Below are 17,321 nucleotides of genomic sequence, written 5' to 3'. Positions count from 1 at the left end.
AACTAGCCAGTTTTGTGAAAAACGTAGTCTTTGGCTGAGCTCAAACCTCTGATTTCCATAATTAACACTCTATTTTGAGTGCACGAGTACGGTCACACCAAAGACGATAATTATTCCACTTCCGTTGTACGCTATATGGAGGACCAAAACTGCCAAAATAATAAATAAATAAATAAACGTGGAAATAAAAACAAAAATGAAAAAAAAATCAAAAAAATAAATACAAAAAAAATAATATAAATGGAAATAAAAACAAAAATAAAAAATATATACATAAATAAATAAAAGCAAAAATAAATACTAAAATAAAAAACAAGATTCAAAAATTAAAAATAAATACAAAAATAAATGTAGAAATAAATACTAAAATAAATATATAAATAGAATTACATATCAATAAATAAATAAAAGCACTCTGCTCTCATATGTATTTATTTCATGCAGCAGACAATGTCAGCTTGAAATGCAGAAGGAAGAACTATTCAAATGAGGGGGCGGTCCTAAGTGTGTCTTGGGTTGAACTGTTCGCCTATTGGTTACAAGTAAGTCTCCACGGCTTGCATGGACAGCTCCAGCGATGGACGACCAACTTGTCCACTGTCACCAGAACTTGCGATTTGAATGTTTAGGTACTCCACAACTTCACACAAGGTCCTGTAAACTACAGGGTCGACCTCTGAGTCTGTTGTTTCATTTGTGTGAATTAACTGCTCCAATAAGGCTTCCACCCGGAAAAGCAGGTAATCCGGGGAAGCATTATCCGAAATATCTGCTAGCAAACGGAGATCCCTGGAGATTGCAGCCATATTTACCGCCATTGAGAGTGGTGTGGTGACTTCCTCTTGCTGTGGCTGTTTGCAGGCATACCTAGTCGATTTTCGCACTCACATGTCGATCAACCAATAGGCGAACAGTTCAACCCAAGACACACTTAGGACCGCCCCCTCATTTGAATAGTTTTTCCTTCTGCATTTCAAGCTGACATTGTCTGCAGCATGAAATAAATACATATGAGAGCAGAGTGCTTTTATTTATTTATTGATATGTAATTCTATTTATATATTTATTTTTGTATTTATTTCTACATTTATTTTTGTATTTATTTTTAATTTTTGAATCTTGTTTTTTATTTTTGTATTTATTTTTGCTTTTATTTATTTATTTATGTATATATTTTTTATTTTTGTTTTTATTTCCATTTATATTTATTTTTTGTATTTAATTTTTAGATTTTTTTTTCATTTTTGTTTTTATTTTCACTTTTATTTATTTATTTATTTATGATTTTGGCAGTTTTGGTCCTCCATACGCTACGCACGCGTTTGGTCGCCATGATAGTCAGCAGATTCTAGAAACCCTACACTTTCTTTTTCAGTCAATAATATTCATTAATTTAATCAAAATGTATATAAACTGTACATAACTTTATTTTACGCTCAGATCAGGGCCAGTGAATACACTGTTGCGCGCCCAGTACTGCCCAGAATGTATATATAGTATATAAACGGACTTGTGTGTTCATGTAGCAAAAAAACCCAAAACACAGACATGTACTGGAAAAAGCGGTTGTGACAAATGAAACTATAGCACTTGGAAGACGAAATGGAAGAAATCTAATACAAAGGTGTGGTAGGTTGCAGACACCTCCAGAGATACCTGTACACACACACATATACACCCTCACAGTACATGAGTACTTCCCCACATAACTCACCGACTCATCCATGGTGTTGTCATGCTGTTGGTTTTATTACAGTGATGGTGAAGTCGGCAATAAGATTATAGTTACATATCACATATTGAGTACATTACAGTTGTTGTCATGTTTGCTATCATTGCTGATGTTATTGGGTGCTAATGTGCATATTTGTTTATAATCCATGCTAGCACGCTGCCTGTACATACGCTGTGCCAATAAAATAATCTGATTGCAATAATGTCGAGTACACTTTTCAATTTGTTATGTGGCGGTATTTTATGTTGCTTCATAAATAGTTTGGAAAAAAGTCAACTGGTCAACACACCCTGCTTTTTACTTGTACGTTACATTCTATATACATAAGTACAACAGATACCAGCTACTTTAAGGCTTTCCTTGAGTCATCCCATGAAAACAAACCCATACTTTGTTGATTTGATAAACTCATTGATAAACTGAATTATCAATGAATGTTCAACCATATAGTCCAGGTATGTTTGACCCGGATGCTATATGCTAAGCTACAAACTGTCTTTCCTCTGACCTGACACAAAATTCACCAATAACAGACAAAGAGGAGCTGGCATGCAAGCACATTAAACACAAAGTGAGATCTTGCGTTTGATGACCTCTTAAGAAAGTCCACGCCTCCTCACTTCTGACCTTGAAAGTCTGCATTCATCTGTGAAGAAGCAGAAAAAAATAATGATTTCCTTATGATTTCACCCTGAGATGCCTTCCGACGCTGGTCTTACTGCATCGTTGAGGTCTGCGGGACTGACGGACTGCTCCAACAACCTGTAGACCTCCGGTGACATCGGCATCATCTTCTCCTGCAGGCGGGACGGATGTCTGCGCGACCGTGACACAAGCCATCAACTCATGAGTTCAGATCAGTGCAGACACCCGGAAAAAATTGGAACGGCTCGCTTACACTTCCGAGACAGAAATAAGCTCCGTCTTCATGTAGCCGGTCTTCTCCGTGTTCTCCACGTCCATGGGCTCTGGAGCTGGATGCCATGTTGACACACATTTACCAATCCTTCCATGCACTTGGACAATAAAAGGGAATCATTTGAGGCTTACACTCTGAGCTTTTGTTGTAGTACTTCCCAAATGCGAGGTCTTTGGGAATGTCGGGGTAGAGGAAGCGCAGCGGATTATCGGGGATGTCGTCTGCCGCCATCACCTTGTAGGTGCGGATGATGTCGGCCAGCGGCACTGCATTCAGGTCTTTCTTTGAGTAGGGTTCCACCGAGTGGAAGATGGGCTTGTCTGTTGAGCAAGTCACATGACAATCATGCCGTAAGATACAGTAAAATGTCTGAAATATCTTATGTTATGATATAATGTCTCCTCTTTGGGGTAACTGGAGTGGAAAGATGACTGTGTAAAGATGACCCGCTGGGGTTTGTGGTGAAGGAATTGCTGTGCTGTCCAGTAGTGGTTTTAATGGGTTCCTGTTCAACCAGCCACATTTCTGTGTACTTTTGCTCAGTTTTGTAATCATAATTTTATCATTATGATATTTATGTATTGATTTATACATCTTTTTTAATCTTTTAATTGATATAACATATACAAATATGATGTTTAAAATTATTCATTTTCTAGCGCTTATCCTCATGAGGGTCGCTGAGGGGGGTGCTGGAGCCTATCCCAGGTGTCTTCGGGCTAGAGGGGGGTACACGCCAGCCAATCACAGGGCACATATAGACAAACAACCATTCACACTCACATTCATACCTATGGACAATTTGGAGTCGCCAATTAACCTAGCATGTTTTTGGAATGTGGGAGGAAACCGGAGTACCCGGAGAAAACCCACGCATGCACGGGGAGAACATGCAAACTCCACACAGAGATGGCCGAATATGAATATGTATGAATGTGAGTGTGATGGTTGTTTGACTATACGTATGTGCCCTGTGATTGGCTGGCCACCAGGTGTACCCCGCCTCTCGCCGGAAGACAGTTGGGATAGGCTCCAGCACCCCCGCGACCCTCGTGAGGAAAAAGCGGTAGAAAATGAATGAATGAATGAATTCAATTGAAACATTTCCACTTAATCTACGCCATCGGTACTGGCTGATTTCCCTCGTGGATGACGAGTATGGGAATATGAATGTGTTGAAGAGATGGCCGACTCACTGTGCATGTCATGTTCGATCCACGTGAAGGTAATGGCTCCTTCTTTGCTGCTCTCACTGAACCTGAGCAAGAAGGTCCCCGGACATTTGTCGCTCAGCAGAGCCTTTTCACGCTCCTTGCTGATGAATCCCATGATGAAGCTGCACACACATACAGGAAGCAGAAGTGCTCGCTTTGTGAGCCAAGCTGCTTCGCATTCAACCCATGCACCGTCCTGAACAGGTGGAACTCACCCGTCATTCCAGGGAGAAAGCAGGTGTCTCTTAATCAGATCCAAGATGCCTTCAATCCACAACCAGAACGAATTTGCTTTGTCATTGTTGTTTAGTGGCTAAACACAAGCAGATCACGCTTTTAGTTCAAACGCAATCAGACTTCTGAAGAGCTGTGTGATTATTTCGGTCTTGTCACCTTGCAGAACTTGTTCCAGTGTATGAGCCCATCTGGGTTCCTGTCAGCTTTGGATCCTGCAGAGAGTCACAGTCCCCTTTTCATCAGCTCAATAAGACACTCCACCATTGTGTTGCTTGAATATGTTCATGTTTTAAGTGCTACATGAAGTTCTGACCCAGCAGCTTGTCGGCCAGCATGTTCAGCTGCTCCTGGCTCAAGCCTCGCTTAGTGACGGAGGAGAACTGCCAGCTGAGAACCTCGGAGAGCTGAGACCACTTTGCTGCCGGAGGAGCCAAAAAGAACTGCAGGTTCTGTGAAGGAAATACGCTATGGATGAGAATGGTCTGGAAACATTCTCAACTAGATACTTTAAGCATGCAAGCTTTCATTTTGAAACCCAGGAACTTGCTGGAATCAGTGCTTCAGCCTGTAAGATTCATAATGTACATATCTGGATGTGTACATCTTTGTGGTCACCTTGGGCTCACTGGTCAGCATGTTGTACCACAGGATGGACGCCCAGCCGCTGGGCAGCTGGCACACGTTGGAGATCACCACCAGGGGCAGAGACAGCGCCTGAGACACCGACAACCATCTCATCATCTGCAGACTCATTCATCGTTAAACCTCCACTCAACTCTTGTTGTCTCACCTCCAGTTGGATGGTCATTCCAGACTGGCCGAGCTGCAGAAGCGCCTCAAAGCTCAGCAAGTGGAGCTCATTTGTGACGACCAGCGGTGCCTAAACACAAAAACAGAGCACACATCTTCAGTACGTTTGATCAAATATTACTCCAGCTTCTCTTTGGACATCAACCATCCACCATCACTGACAGGTTTTGGAAAGGCTGGACTACTGCGTGATGAAGAGGATAGCTCAAGCTTAATGGATAATTTGCCTTGAGACAACAGGAACTGAGACATTTTGCCAATCGTCCACAATCATGAACACACATCTTTTCTCTTTTGTATGCGTTCTAAAGATATAAAAACAGATACAAAGAGACAGCTAAGAATGCATGTAATACGATGCACCTATTCTGCCCATAAAGCAGTCTGGAAAAAAACTCCAAAAACCAATCAATTTACATAATGTGAATTGTGACACCACATCAGCTGATGTGTCACACTAGCTTCACCACGCGCTCGCTCATAGTGTGTCAGCGCTGTGCTCACAATGCATCAGGCCATTACCGAAAGCTAACATTATATATTGGAGCCGCTTCTGTTTTTATTTTTGAGTTAGTTAGTTAACGCTAGTTGTAGATTGTAATTGTAAAATAACCAAAGTACTGACTGACACTGTGGTCAGTAGTGTAGGGGCACCGCACCGCAGTTCGTGTGGGAGTCCACATGAACTGCAGACTGGACCAGAAGGACAACTGTCTACAAGAAGGGCCTGAGCAGACCTCCTGAGGAAGCTTAGGTCTTTCAATATGTGCAGCAAGCTGCTGGAGGTGTTCTACCAGTGTGTGGTTGCCAGTGGCCTGTACTTTGCTGTGGTTGGTTGGGTGTGCAGCACCAGCAAAAAGGACATGAATTGGATGGACAAACTGATCCGGAAAGCCGAACAAGCAATGAAGGAAGGCGATGAAGGACATTGGACAGACAGCTGTCCATCCTGGACAAACCAATCATGAACAGGGGCAGCGGAGCTCATTCTCCAACAGACTCCTGCAGTTCTGTTCACACAGTAAACACTTCATGATTTAATTTGAATTATCACCTTCTTTCTCTTTAACTTTCTTTGGCCGTGTAACTGGTTATGAAGATGTTGCAAGCACAGATGTTGAATCAGGGCGCTTTGTTTGGACACTCGACTTCGAGGAACTATACAACACAGTGCAAACGGACTAGTTTGGTACGTGCAGTATTGTACGAAAACATTTTGGTCAACATTTCGACAAAACTGCGGAGTAAGAAAACCAAAGTTGACTGCATATTTCATGGCGTGACCCAAGAGGTAAAAATAAAGAATTAACAATCTTACCTCATTGTTTCGATTTCCTGTCACTTTCTGTTCTTTTAATTGCTGTGTGTAAAACAAAACATACTTTCAGTAGTTCATCAAGATGCTCTGTTCGACTATAAGCTACTGTCAATGATACAAAACACTGACCAGATGTCTGAACTCTGCTGCCAGGCTGCCGTTGGACTCCTCCATGTTCATAACTTTGGTGTTCGTTCCCAGGATGTTGAACTTGCGGAACCTGAGAGATACATGTGCATCTCTCACTTGGACTGTCCTCGGCATGAAACATCATATACTCGAATGAATACTGAATGTGTCAACGCTTTGGAGACATACCCTTTCTTGTCTGTCACGTCCCTGAGAAGACCAAAATGGCTCATTAACAACAAGTTCGATAACGCAGTGGTTCAGCTAGCAAGTGTGAGATCGTACTTGTCAAACACAGCCTTGACTTTGAGCTGGTAGTTAAACTCAGGCAGCTTCACCAGGAACCTGAGTACACAGCAGACGGTGGGATGTTTGTGTCTTCTTTTCAAAACGCCAACTTAGCGCCAGCAGAGGCGCTACTTACCGCAGTTTTACCGTGAACTGGATGCAGGTTTTCAGCACCAGTGGTCTCTGTGGGTGGGTGGGCATGCAGGGTTGCCTCTCCACAACCAAAGCACTGCACACACACACACACACACACAAACACACACACAGCTCGATGATGCATCACCTCAATGGATGAACCATCATCCAAAAACCCAGACGTGAATAAGTACTTGGTGAGGAGGTGCTTTAGGAGCTCCAGAACTCGGGCCTCAAGGAAATCTTTCTTCTGGGTGATGGGGTCGCATTCATAAGTGAACTTCTGCTCCAGTTCTTGCAGTTTCTTCAGATGCTGCCGGACCTGTTGAAGTGTCTCTGCTACCGTGGTAAACCTGCAAGAGAACGAAGAGTTTTATGTATCCAGCAGATCAGACGCTCGGACAGTACCCACCAATTCTGCAGCTGGTCCAGGCAAGCGTTGGGTGGTCCACCAATGCAGGCAATCTGCTGCCGCTGCTTCCACTCGGGCAGCTCCTCAGAGATCAGGTCTGTCAGTAAAGCCTGAGTGATGTTCAAGAGCTCAGTCAGCTTGAACACCACTTCCTGATGAGAGAGGGAGGAGGCTGGGTGACTAGGCCACATTTGAGACAAATAGCGAGTGGGAAATAGGACAATCAGAGCTTACAAATGTCTCAAAATGCTCCAGGTGAATGAGGACAACATTGATGAGCACGTGGTTGAGCATTGTAGTATGTACTGTAGAAACTAATTTGTTTTGATGTCAACTGTAAAGTGTAATGTTATCCATGTAGGGCCCATTTTACAGTAAAAATTGCTAAATTTGCTATCAGATTAATCACAGTTAATTAATTCATCATGATTAGGGGTGTCACAAGATCTCCTGAGACTAAAAGAGACGTTTGTCATTCAGTAAAAAATAAAACCCTCTCGCCTGAGACATTAATTAATTAATCATTAAAATTTTCATTAATTTAATTTTCATCATTAATCATTAATTAGTTAATCACACAATAAATGAAACATAACTTGACAATTTTGCCGGGCTCAATAAATTGTCTGTTTTCCTCCCACATCCAAACAGGCAGGGCGAGCGCTCACTCTGAGCATTGGTTTCAGCACCTTGGTGCTTTCCATAGAACAATGGCATGAACAGAGTGAGCCCTTTTGTCAAGACATATAGTCTCTTTGTCTGGATGGGTGGAGGCGAGGCCACTGGCATACACAGAGTGCAGAAGACCGTAATGTAGCAATAGTAGATTGCGGTATATTAGTGTTTTTTTTCATTGTACTTTTCTTAAAAGTAACGTCTTGTTCTTGTAGACCCAATCTCGTGTGTCATCGCTTCTCATGACACCTCTAATCATGATTAATCACAATTTTTGTCTCCTAGCTGTGAGGTCTGCGCGCTAACCAGTAGACCGCCGTGCCCCACAGTTAGTATTATATAGCCATAAAGTATATATAGGTACATACTTAGGTACATACAGTATATGGTATTGGAATTCTGATGAACAAACCTGCCGTTTGGCTTTCAGCTCCAAGCACATCCTACCGATGATCAGCTTCTCCCTCTCCACTTCCTTTGGCATCATGTCATTAAGTTCATTTTCTACACAAACACACAACCTTCTAAGTCACCTCCTTCATGTCACATTTACGTTTCTGAGCCTTGGAGGCAGGTTTCACCTCTGCTCCGCCATGTGTTTAACTTGAAGTCGTATTCATCTTGCAGATCTTCCACATTTTTGATGTTCTGATCTACCATCTGAGACACAAATTTGACATGTCACCAAAGTCTAACCCAAAGCAGAACACACCGGCTTGGATGTAGTATGTCACCTGAGCTTGGTCTCTCATCTCTTTCACTTTGCTGTCCAGCTTCTGTTTCTCCACCACCATGGCTGACATAGTGTCCTCACCTTCCTGCAGAGTGACACATCTGTAGTGGATACTCTGTTTCAACTCCACTGTCCAAAGCTTTATTTGAGTCAAGTGTAGCTCTACCATTGCACTCTTTGCATTGGCAAGGATGAAGCGCTCATCTTTCAGATTTTTGGAGATGATCATGGCCATATGGACTGGGTCTTCCTGGAATCTATCCTGGAAAAGTCACGTTGACGCCAAGGTTAATAAGCGGTACATTCCAAGTGGAGTAGAACGTCCAGCTCATTCTGACCTGAAGGTTCCTCTTGATCTTGCGGAAGTTGTGTTGCTGCAGGAAGTTATTTGCCAGTGCAAAGCGGCTGTGTTGGTCGTCCAGCTGGGCCAGGAGGTCATGAAAGCGAACGGTGGCTAATGAATCTTGGGCTGACACGGCATCCCTGAGGTGGCCAAGACACAAATACTGGAAATACTTGTACTTATAAATCCGCTACCATGCTTGAGGAGGTTGCCTATTCTGTTTAACTCAACGGTGTACAAACTATTTAGTCAATTTTGAGACTAAAGTCGTAATATTACGGGTCTACAAGCAGATCAGCACGTCTGATGTTTGTCACTTCCGCGTTCTTTACCCCCCCTCCACAGGCCCAAGGCCAACGGTCTCAGACAATGTCTGATTACAAGTTAAACATTTTTTATTCTCAAAATCTCAGTTTATTTTAACACTATTGCCCAGCTATAGACCTTGGGCAAATTACTTGTACATTTACAAGTTTATCCTCAAAACCTCAAGATTTCTTTTTTTTTTTTGTGGTCTTGATATTACATTGTACATAGGAGTACACGTTCACAAATTATTTTTATTTTTGAAAACCTGTTTTATGATGCAGAATATGCAAAGTTTAACATAACCGCGCTACTAAGGTCCTACTAACCTGCGTTGGCCACCGAATTTGCAGTACAAGTGTAAATAATTTGCTGCTTCAATGTTGGCATAAGATTGTGGTCACTTATAGTTTTATTTCCCTGACTGATTGGAAAAGTCCGGCATAGCGCGTTCAAAAAACATGGCCCACTGTACACCGTGAATCCGGAGGTGTTTAATTATGTTAAATGTCATCTCTGAATGTGTACAAACATCCATAAATAAATGCAATAAAAGAACACATAAAATGCAGTGATATTTGGATGTAAACAACCATAAGCAGTGCAATGATGGATTAATATAAATGATTCAGCTTTGTTTTTTCCTAAACTGAGAAAAAAAACATCCATTTATATATCATGCTAGGGGTTATAATTTAATTTTAATCATGTTAATAATGGTGGCCGACAGGGGTAAATGTGCAACAATGTTAAACGTTGTTTTTGATGCTGTAGTGTTTTTTATGACTGCAGCATTTTCCCATTGAGTGTGTTTTATGGTGTTTGTCTGTTTTTGGTTTGGAATCAGGAGCATTTGGACGTTGCTGCGTGTTTACCCCAGCCGACCACTGTATGATTCTTCATTGGATAAGCTGTCAGGTATTGCAGAAGTTTGGCGTCATCTCACCAGTCTATGCTCTCAATCCACTTGCTCAGGTACTGTCTGATGTCCATGGGGAAGGAGTCGTCATACAGCTGGTCTACCTGCTCCAAGTACTTGGAGTCCAGCAGCTGAAGCTTGCGCCACTGCGCCATCTCCTGGTGAACATGGTCAACAAAATTCATCTTATCAGAAGAAAACTGCGACACCGGCATGTTTAATATATATATTTTAGATATTACATGGATTTGCTTTGTCTCATATACAGTAAAAGCTAAAATATTATTTTCAGATAGCTTAGGATATATTGCCATATATTGGATTGGTTTTACTGTGTTAGTGGAAAAAGTTCGGACACCCCTATTGTAAACGGATTTGAGTTTTATTATATTATACTATTACTATTACTATTATAATGGAAGACTCCAAAAAATAAAGCGTTATATCGTTCATATAACACAGTAGTACATTAATCAGCGATATCAACACATCGCATGCAATGTACACAAGCTAAGTATTACAGTTAGTTAGCAAACTTACGAGCGGCTTATCACAGTAGCAACCCATAAAAGAACATATTGACATTTGTTCAACATTGCCAGTGTAGAGATGAATACATAGAAAAAGTTACCGTTTGAAGGTAAATGAAGGCTCGGTGTGACGAGTGAACCTAGTTCCTTGTTCCGACAACGAATCTGTCAGACTGTTTGTAGGTTTCACGCAAGTAATCCAATCGCCGCCGAGAACACCCGACAAAGTTCCGCCTCCAGCTTATGATAGCCAATCAGCTGGCGGAATGTCGGCTGTTCCGTCCTTAATGCCACTTACCTACACGAACAAGACAACCCAAGACAACATTTACACACCGAAACGTCTCGTTGTTGCGCGATTTGGAGTTAAAAAAAGTGATCAGGTTTTGGTTTATTTTTTGTGGTAGAAGAAATCTAAATGTTTGTTTAAAATCATCCAAAGTAAAAGAATAACAATAATAACCGAGGGAGTACGACCATTGGCTGGAACAGCCAAAGTGACCATGTGTTTTCAGGGAAAGCGAAAGGAACTCAGAAGCATTTGAAACTGAAACCTAAACTCTTTGACAGTGACTTTTCACGTTCTAGTGAAACTCTTGTCAAAAAACGAACCTAAATGTATGCAGTATTAGGGAATGGAATAGAATAGGGATTAGTTTCAAGGAGAAGGGAGTTGAAGACCATATTTACTATATTTATTCATGAAATAAAACTGAACACCACAAGTCATTTTACATTTTTTAATGTGTTGAAGAGATAGACTGTTTAACGAAAGAAGGTCATAAGGTTTCCCTTTCCCATCTGCTTGGTGACTTGCTGAGTATAAAGTTAGCTGAGTGCAGTGACTTCTTTGGTGCAAAATGTGAACTCGAGGTCAGTACAGTAATGGGCATCGTGTGGACTCTGTGTCCCAATAGTTTGGGTCAGAAATCCCCAGGAAGCACAACAACAACACCCGGGACATCTGCACGCAGCATCAAATCCAACACCCCCACTTGCTTGAAAGAGAGATTGCCTTTGCATCAGAGCCAACTGCATCATTATATCGTCACTGCGCATATACTTTGCACCCAGATGTACATACACTCACCAGAGGTATTTTTGAGCTGAAAGGGGACCTATTATACTCATTTTTCATGCCTTTGTATTGAGTTGTGGACTCTGTAGAGCAGCTACACACAATAACCAGCACAGAATACTTTCTAGTTCTTCCAGAATCTGCATCTATTGAGTTGTATTTGTTGGATTTCGTGCTTCCTGCTTTTAATGTATTCCACCCACACCCCACCTCCAGGCACACCTACTGTGGTCCACTGTGGTTGGTCACACTCCTGAGTGCTTAGAAGGACTTCCGATTTGTGCCGCTTTATAGGATTTGATAAACAACATAGGAGTTGATAATAAATGCCAAAATATCTGCATCACTTTTTAAAATTTTTTAAATTTTGCCATTCATCCGAACTATTGCTAGCAAATGAACAGAGAATGACGGATCATTCTCTGTTTGATCTGACGGATCGAGCTGACCTTATCATGCATGAAATCAAGATATTGTTGACATGATTTCTTATGTTGTGGACAGCAAAAAAATAATTTCATTACAGGGAATTGTGTTTTCCTATAATGTGCATATGACGTATACAATACATACATACATTATATTATACTATAAATCATACACAACCTTTCTAAATGTCCTGATAAATTAATAGCATGTGATTCCCAGTGAGGGGTTTGCAAACATGCGCGGGGAAGGAAAGGGCATTCAGTTCAGTGTTTTTCAAATGAAAGCACATGTTAGACACCATGCAGGCTTTCTTTTGGCCAAAGCTCAAATCAGACAGAAGGGACAGGAAGTAGCAGGGGTCCGTCACAGCCGAATGTGGCTCACAGACCTGTGCAAAACTAAATGCACTAAAACAGATACTGTGTTGTTTTTAAAACTCTACAAATCCACAACTGCATCTAATCGTTGCATCGAGTGCTGCTATCAAACTGTACTGTTGCGTGTTGTGTGCATCAGGAGCAGCCGCAGTGGTCCACCACCATGGAAGGGATCTTTCCGTAGATGATCTGCTCCTTGCGGTTGAAGTAGAGCATGTTGATGGGCGACATCTTTGTGGGCGTGCAGCAGGGTCCCGCTGTGCCTCTTGGGTTGGCCTTATTTACCAGGTGTGCGTGCGGGTACTGCTGCAGGTGTAAGAACTCGCACTCTCCCGAGCAGTAGTTGGCTCGATAACGCTTTGGAGCGATGATCCAGTCCCAACCGAATTCCTCAAAGTCAACGGTGAGCGGGTAACGACAGCAGCGTGTTTCCGCAGACTCTTCGTTGCAGTTTAGGCCTGAGTCACGCCGGGATCTCTTTGGGCTGTCCAGTATCTTGACTTCAATGAATGGTTGCTGGAAAGAAATGGCGCACTTGTGCACACACATATTTCTGATATGGATTGTCATATTGTCTAAAAAATCTAATTAGATAAACCAGGGGTGTCCAAAGTGTGCCCATGAGAATTTCCTTTTGTCCCACGGCACATTGTATATATCCATATATATATACAATTACCGAAGAAAACATCAGCAAAAATGGGGAATAACACAAAACTGACAGAGAAGTAGTTTTTTTAAGTATATAGTGGCACTCACTTGTTTATGTCGACGTCCCTTGGACTAGCTAACTCATGTTGAATGGGTGATACTTTGGGTCTCAAATTTTATCTCGATAAAAACAGTAGGCATCAACTTAGGCAGTCAACTTACGCACATGATAGATGTGCTGCCATGAATCAGTAGTGCTGATCATTTAAACATGATCAGTAATGCGCCATGTTTTTCCCCCATGATTTTTCAGTATGGGGCCCCCAGTGAAAAAAGTTTGGACACCCCTCAGCGAGACCTACGAGGAATAAATGAATAAGGTGCACTCACCAGCCCTTCCTCTCCAGGCTCTGCAGATGTGACTGCCAGGTCTTCTCCTTGGGGGTCAAAAGCATTGATGTCAATGCCGTAGTTGCTCTCTGGTTGACGCAGCCATGCCTGAAGCAGAGACTTAATGTCGATGCTCTGCCAAGATCCGGTGCCGGCATCAGTATCGACCTTTAAAGAGCGCACTCTGACCCGGGTGTTGTTTCCCTCCTTGTCGGGTTTGAGGCGTGAGATCTGCAGGAAGACTGTGGTAACCATGTCGACGGGTCGCAGGTGAACCCACAGCTGAGCACTCAGGATGTTCTCAGGGTGGATCTTTGGACTGAGGCTGAACAGGCAATAGGATAGCTTGTCTGTTGCGATGGAATCTGCTGAAAGAGATCATTCATATAGCAAATGTTCAGTTTTGCATCATGCTGTGCATTCAGGGTCACTAGAGGATGAAGCTTTCAGTGGACACAGCTATTTTGGCTGTTTTTGGTACCTAGAATAATCATACACAATGCCTTGTAGTTTAGTTGGTGCTCCGAATAAAGAAAAAGTCAATCATAAAATGACTTGCAGTTATGTTGGTGCCCTGATCGAAGAAAAACTGTCAACTAAGACGCCTGTAGTCTTGAAACCTCGAAAAGTAAAACATCACATTACTTGTCACATAGTTGGTGGTCCGATTGAAAGTGAAAAATAAGACACCATGTAGTTTAGTTGGTGCTCCGATGGAAGGTAAACATATGAAACATAACATGCCTTGTCATATAGTTGGTGTTAACATGCTTTGCAGTTTAGTTGGTGCTTGAATTGGTAGAAAAGTAAAACATGTGATGCCTTTTAGTTGATGCTTATATTGTCATAAAAGTAAAACATGCAATGCCTTTTAACTGGTGTTTCAGTTGTCAGAAAAATAAAACTTGCAATGTCTTTAGTTGGTGCTTCAATTGACAAAAAAGTAAAACATGCGATGTCTTTAGTTGGGGCTTCAATTGGCAGAAAAGTAAAACATGCGATGTCTTTAGTTGGGGCTTCAATTGGCAGAAAAGTAAAATATGCGATGCCTTTTTGTTGGTGCTTGAATTGGCAGAAAAGTAAAACATGCGATGCCTTTTAGTTGGTGCTTATATTGTCAGGAAAGTAAAACATGCAATGCCTTTTAATTGGTGTTTCAATTGTCAGAAAAGTAAAACATGCAATGTCTTTAGTTGGTGCTTCATTTGACAGAAAAGTAAAACATGCGATGCCTTTAGTTGGTGCTTCAATTGGCAGAAAAGTAAAACATGCGATGTCTTTAGTTGGTGCTTCAATTGGCAGAAAAGTAAAACATGCGATACATTTTATTTGGTGCTTCAATTGGCAGAAAAGTAAAACATGGGATGCCTTTTAGTTGGTGCTTGAATTGGCAGAAAAGCAAAACATGCGATGTCTTTAGTTGGTGTTTCAATTGGCAGAAAAGTAAAACATGTGATGCCTTTAGTTGGTGCTTCAATTGGCAGAAAAGTAAAACATGCAACGCCTTTAGTTTGTGCGTCAATTGGCAGAAAAGTAAACGTTGGGATGCCTCTTAGTTGGTGCTTGAATTGGCAGAAAAGTAAAACATGCAATGCCCTTTAGTTGGTGCTGCGATTGGCAGAAAAGTAAAACATGCGACGCCTTTAGTTTGTGCTTCAATTGGCAGAAAAGTAAAACATGCGATGCCCTTTAGTTGGTGCTCCAATTGGCAGAAAAGTAAAACATGCGATGCCTTTTAGTTGGTGCTTATATTGTCAGGAAAGTAAAACATGCAATGCCTTTTAATTGGTGTTTCAATTGTCAGAAAAGTAAAACATGCAATGTCTTTAGTTGGTGCTTCATTTGACAGAAAAGTAAAACATGCGATGCCTTTAGTTGGTGCTTCAATTGGCAGAAAAGTAAAACATGCGATGTCTTTAGTTGGTGCTTCAATTGGCAGAAAAGTAAAACATGCGATACATTTTATTTGGTGCTTCAATTGGCAGAAAAGTAAAACATGGGATGCCTTTTAGTTGGTGCTTGAATTGGCAGAAAAGTAAAACATGCGATGTCTTTAGTTGGTGTTTCAATTGGCAGAAAAGTAAAACATGTGATGCCTTTAGTTGGTGCTTCAATTGGCAGAAAAGTAAAACATGCAACGCCTTTAGTTTGTGCGTCAATTGGCAGAAAAGTAAACGTTGGGATGCCTCTTAGTTGGTGCTTGAATTGGCAGAAAAGTAAAACATGCAATGCCCTTTAGTTGGTGCTGCAATTGGCAGAAAAGTAAAACATGCGACGCCTTTAGTTTGTGCTTCAATTGGCAGAAAAGTAAAACATGCAATGTCTTTAGTTGGTGCTTCAATTGGCAGAAAAGTAAAACATGCGATGCCCTTTAGTTGGTGCTCCAATTGGCAGAAAAGTAAAACATGCACTGCCTTTAGTTGGTGCTCCGATTGAAGGACAAATGCATCATAAGATGCCTTGAAGTTTAGGTGGTGTTCCAACTGAATGAAATGATGACTTGCCATTTATTTGGTGCTCTGATGAAAGAAAAAGCGAATCGAAAGAATTAAAGTTTAGTTTTGTACTACGATAGAAGGGAAAAGGAAATGCACATTTTAAAGACACACAAATGTTGCATTTTCAGGTCGTTACATGCTATAATACCCCCAAGGTGCACCGTGTGCTCAGGACTTATACATCTCTCAGCAGAATAACAATGGTTAGTTACACTTGGTTGCCATGGTGATGATGGTTTCTGTGGTGGCGTGGTCCTCGTCCTCCACCCGCGGGTCGTACTGGTCCAGGAGCTGTGTCAGAGGCGGTGCTTTGGGGAGCAGCTGCTGGATCATGTCCCTGCTGATGTTGGGGGCCTGCTCAAGCCGCAGGATGCTGAGGATCTGGGACTTGATGCTATAGAGTCTCATCTGCTTGCTGTGCTCCCTGAATTCACAGGCTGAGCACTGCTCTGTACCATCCGCCAGCAGCTTGGAGGTCCGGTTCAGCTCCCTTGAGAAGCCAGCAGAGAGGACGCTGGCCAGACCCAGCAAGAGGAGCATCTTGGAGAGACAAAGTGATTCGTGCGGCGGCACCGTGAGATGTGAGTGTGTCTCTGCGCTCAGGACTCTATGATTGGCTGCTAGGAGGGTCCACTTTTTATTCCCAAGGCAGATTTAAAGACGTAGCAATGTTTTCTTTAACATGCTGCACGCTGATGTTTTTTGTTGTAAATTAAACAGCCTGTACTTGACTATGGCTACTACGTTCTTTTCAGTTTCAGCAGTAGTCCATGTCTTTTTAGTGCACTTGTTCTCAAATGTGCAAACTCCAGGGAACCTGGGTATACTTAAGATTTTTTTTTTTAAATCAGTTTTTCTTTTAATTCCAAAAACACCCACAAACAAAAGCATCTACTTTATAGTAAAAAATCCAGCATACGGATGGAACCAATTATGTAGTAAAAGTTTAGTTAATTACTTTACTTTTATCTTATTTTGTAATTTATTATATTTAACTCGGTTTACATGTTCAGTATTTTCATTTTGAAATGTTTCAAATAAAAGGAAACAACTTTTGTATTAATTTTTAATTTGCATCAATTTCCTATTTTGACCCAATACTGTATCATGGAAACGATAGCCAATATGCACTTCTGAAAATGTCACTACATTTGTTACGGAAGTATTTTGCTTGTAGACCATAATTTTTATTCCA

At 41.6% G+C, this 17,321-nt stretch overlaps 2 protein-coding genes across 3 annotated transcripts; both read right to left on the bottom strand.

The window, feature by feature from the left end:
* Window positions 1-1,725: 1,725 nt before the first annotated feature.
* On the bottom strand, window positions 1,726-10,917 carry stat1a (signal transducer and activator of transcription 1a). Its single transcript, XM_058050788.2, has 24 exons — window positions 10,805-10,917; window positions 10,201-10,331; window positions 8,944-9,088; window positions 8,772-8,867; window positions 8,607-8,690; window positions 8,454-8,532; window positions 8,285-8,376; window positions 7,198-7,349; window positions 6,980-7,138; window positions 6,787-6,879; window positions 6,648-6,707; window positions 6,552-6,572; window positions 6,363-6,453; window positions 6,234-6,275; window positions 4,896-4,985; window positions 4,721-4,819; window positions 4,419-4,554; window positions 4,262-4,317; window positions 4,084-4,181; window positions 3,851-3,990; window positions 2,786-2,974; window positions 2,634-2,709; window positions 2,455-2,551; window positions 1,726-2,381 (listed from the first exon to the last, which is right to left on the bottom strand). Exons 2-24 carry the CDS (start codon window positions 10,326-10,328, stop codon window positions 2,352-2,354), a joined length of 2,253 nt encoding a protein of 750 aa, XP_057906771.2. The 5' UTR covers window positions 10,329-10,331; window positions 10,805-10,917; the 3' UTR covers window positions 1,726-2,351.
* Window positions 10,918-11,393: 476 nt separating this feature from the next.
* LOC131104454 (growth/differentiation factor 8-like) lies at window positions 11,394-16,705 on the bottom strand. Of its 2 annotated transcripts, none has more exons than XM_058051647.2 (3): window positions 16,339-16,705; window positions 13,629-13,996; window positions 11,394-13,103 (listed from the first exon to the last, which is right to left on the bottom strand). In XM_058051647.2, exons 1-3 carry the CDS (start codon window positions 16,664-16,666, stop codon window positions 12,723-12,725), a joined length of 1,077 nt encoding a protein of 358 aa, XP_057907630.2. In that variant the 5' UTR covers window positions 16,667-16,705; the 3' UTR covers window positions 11,394-12,722. The 2 variants fall into 2 exon arrangements, with proteins under 2 accessions (XP_057907630.2, XP_057907631.2); XM_058051648.2 differs by having other exon boundaries at window positions 13,629-13,993.
* Window positions 16,706-17,321: the final 616 nt, after the last annotated feature.

This window comes from Doryrhamphus excisus, linkage group LG15, assembly GCF_037039965.1.
Source record: "Doryrhamphus excisus strain RoL-2023G ecotype Guam linkage group LG15, RoL_Dexc_Guam_v1.1, whole genome shotgun sequence".
NCBI lineage: Eukaryota > Metazoa > Chordata > Actinopteri > Syngnathiformes > Syngnathidae > Doryrhamphus > Doryrhamphus excisus.
Note: the sequence above shows the minus strand (reverse complement) of the source record. Positions and strands in the feature narration are given on the sequence as shown.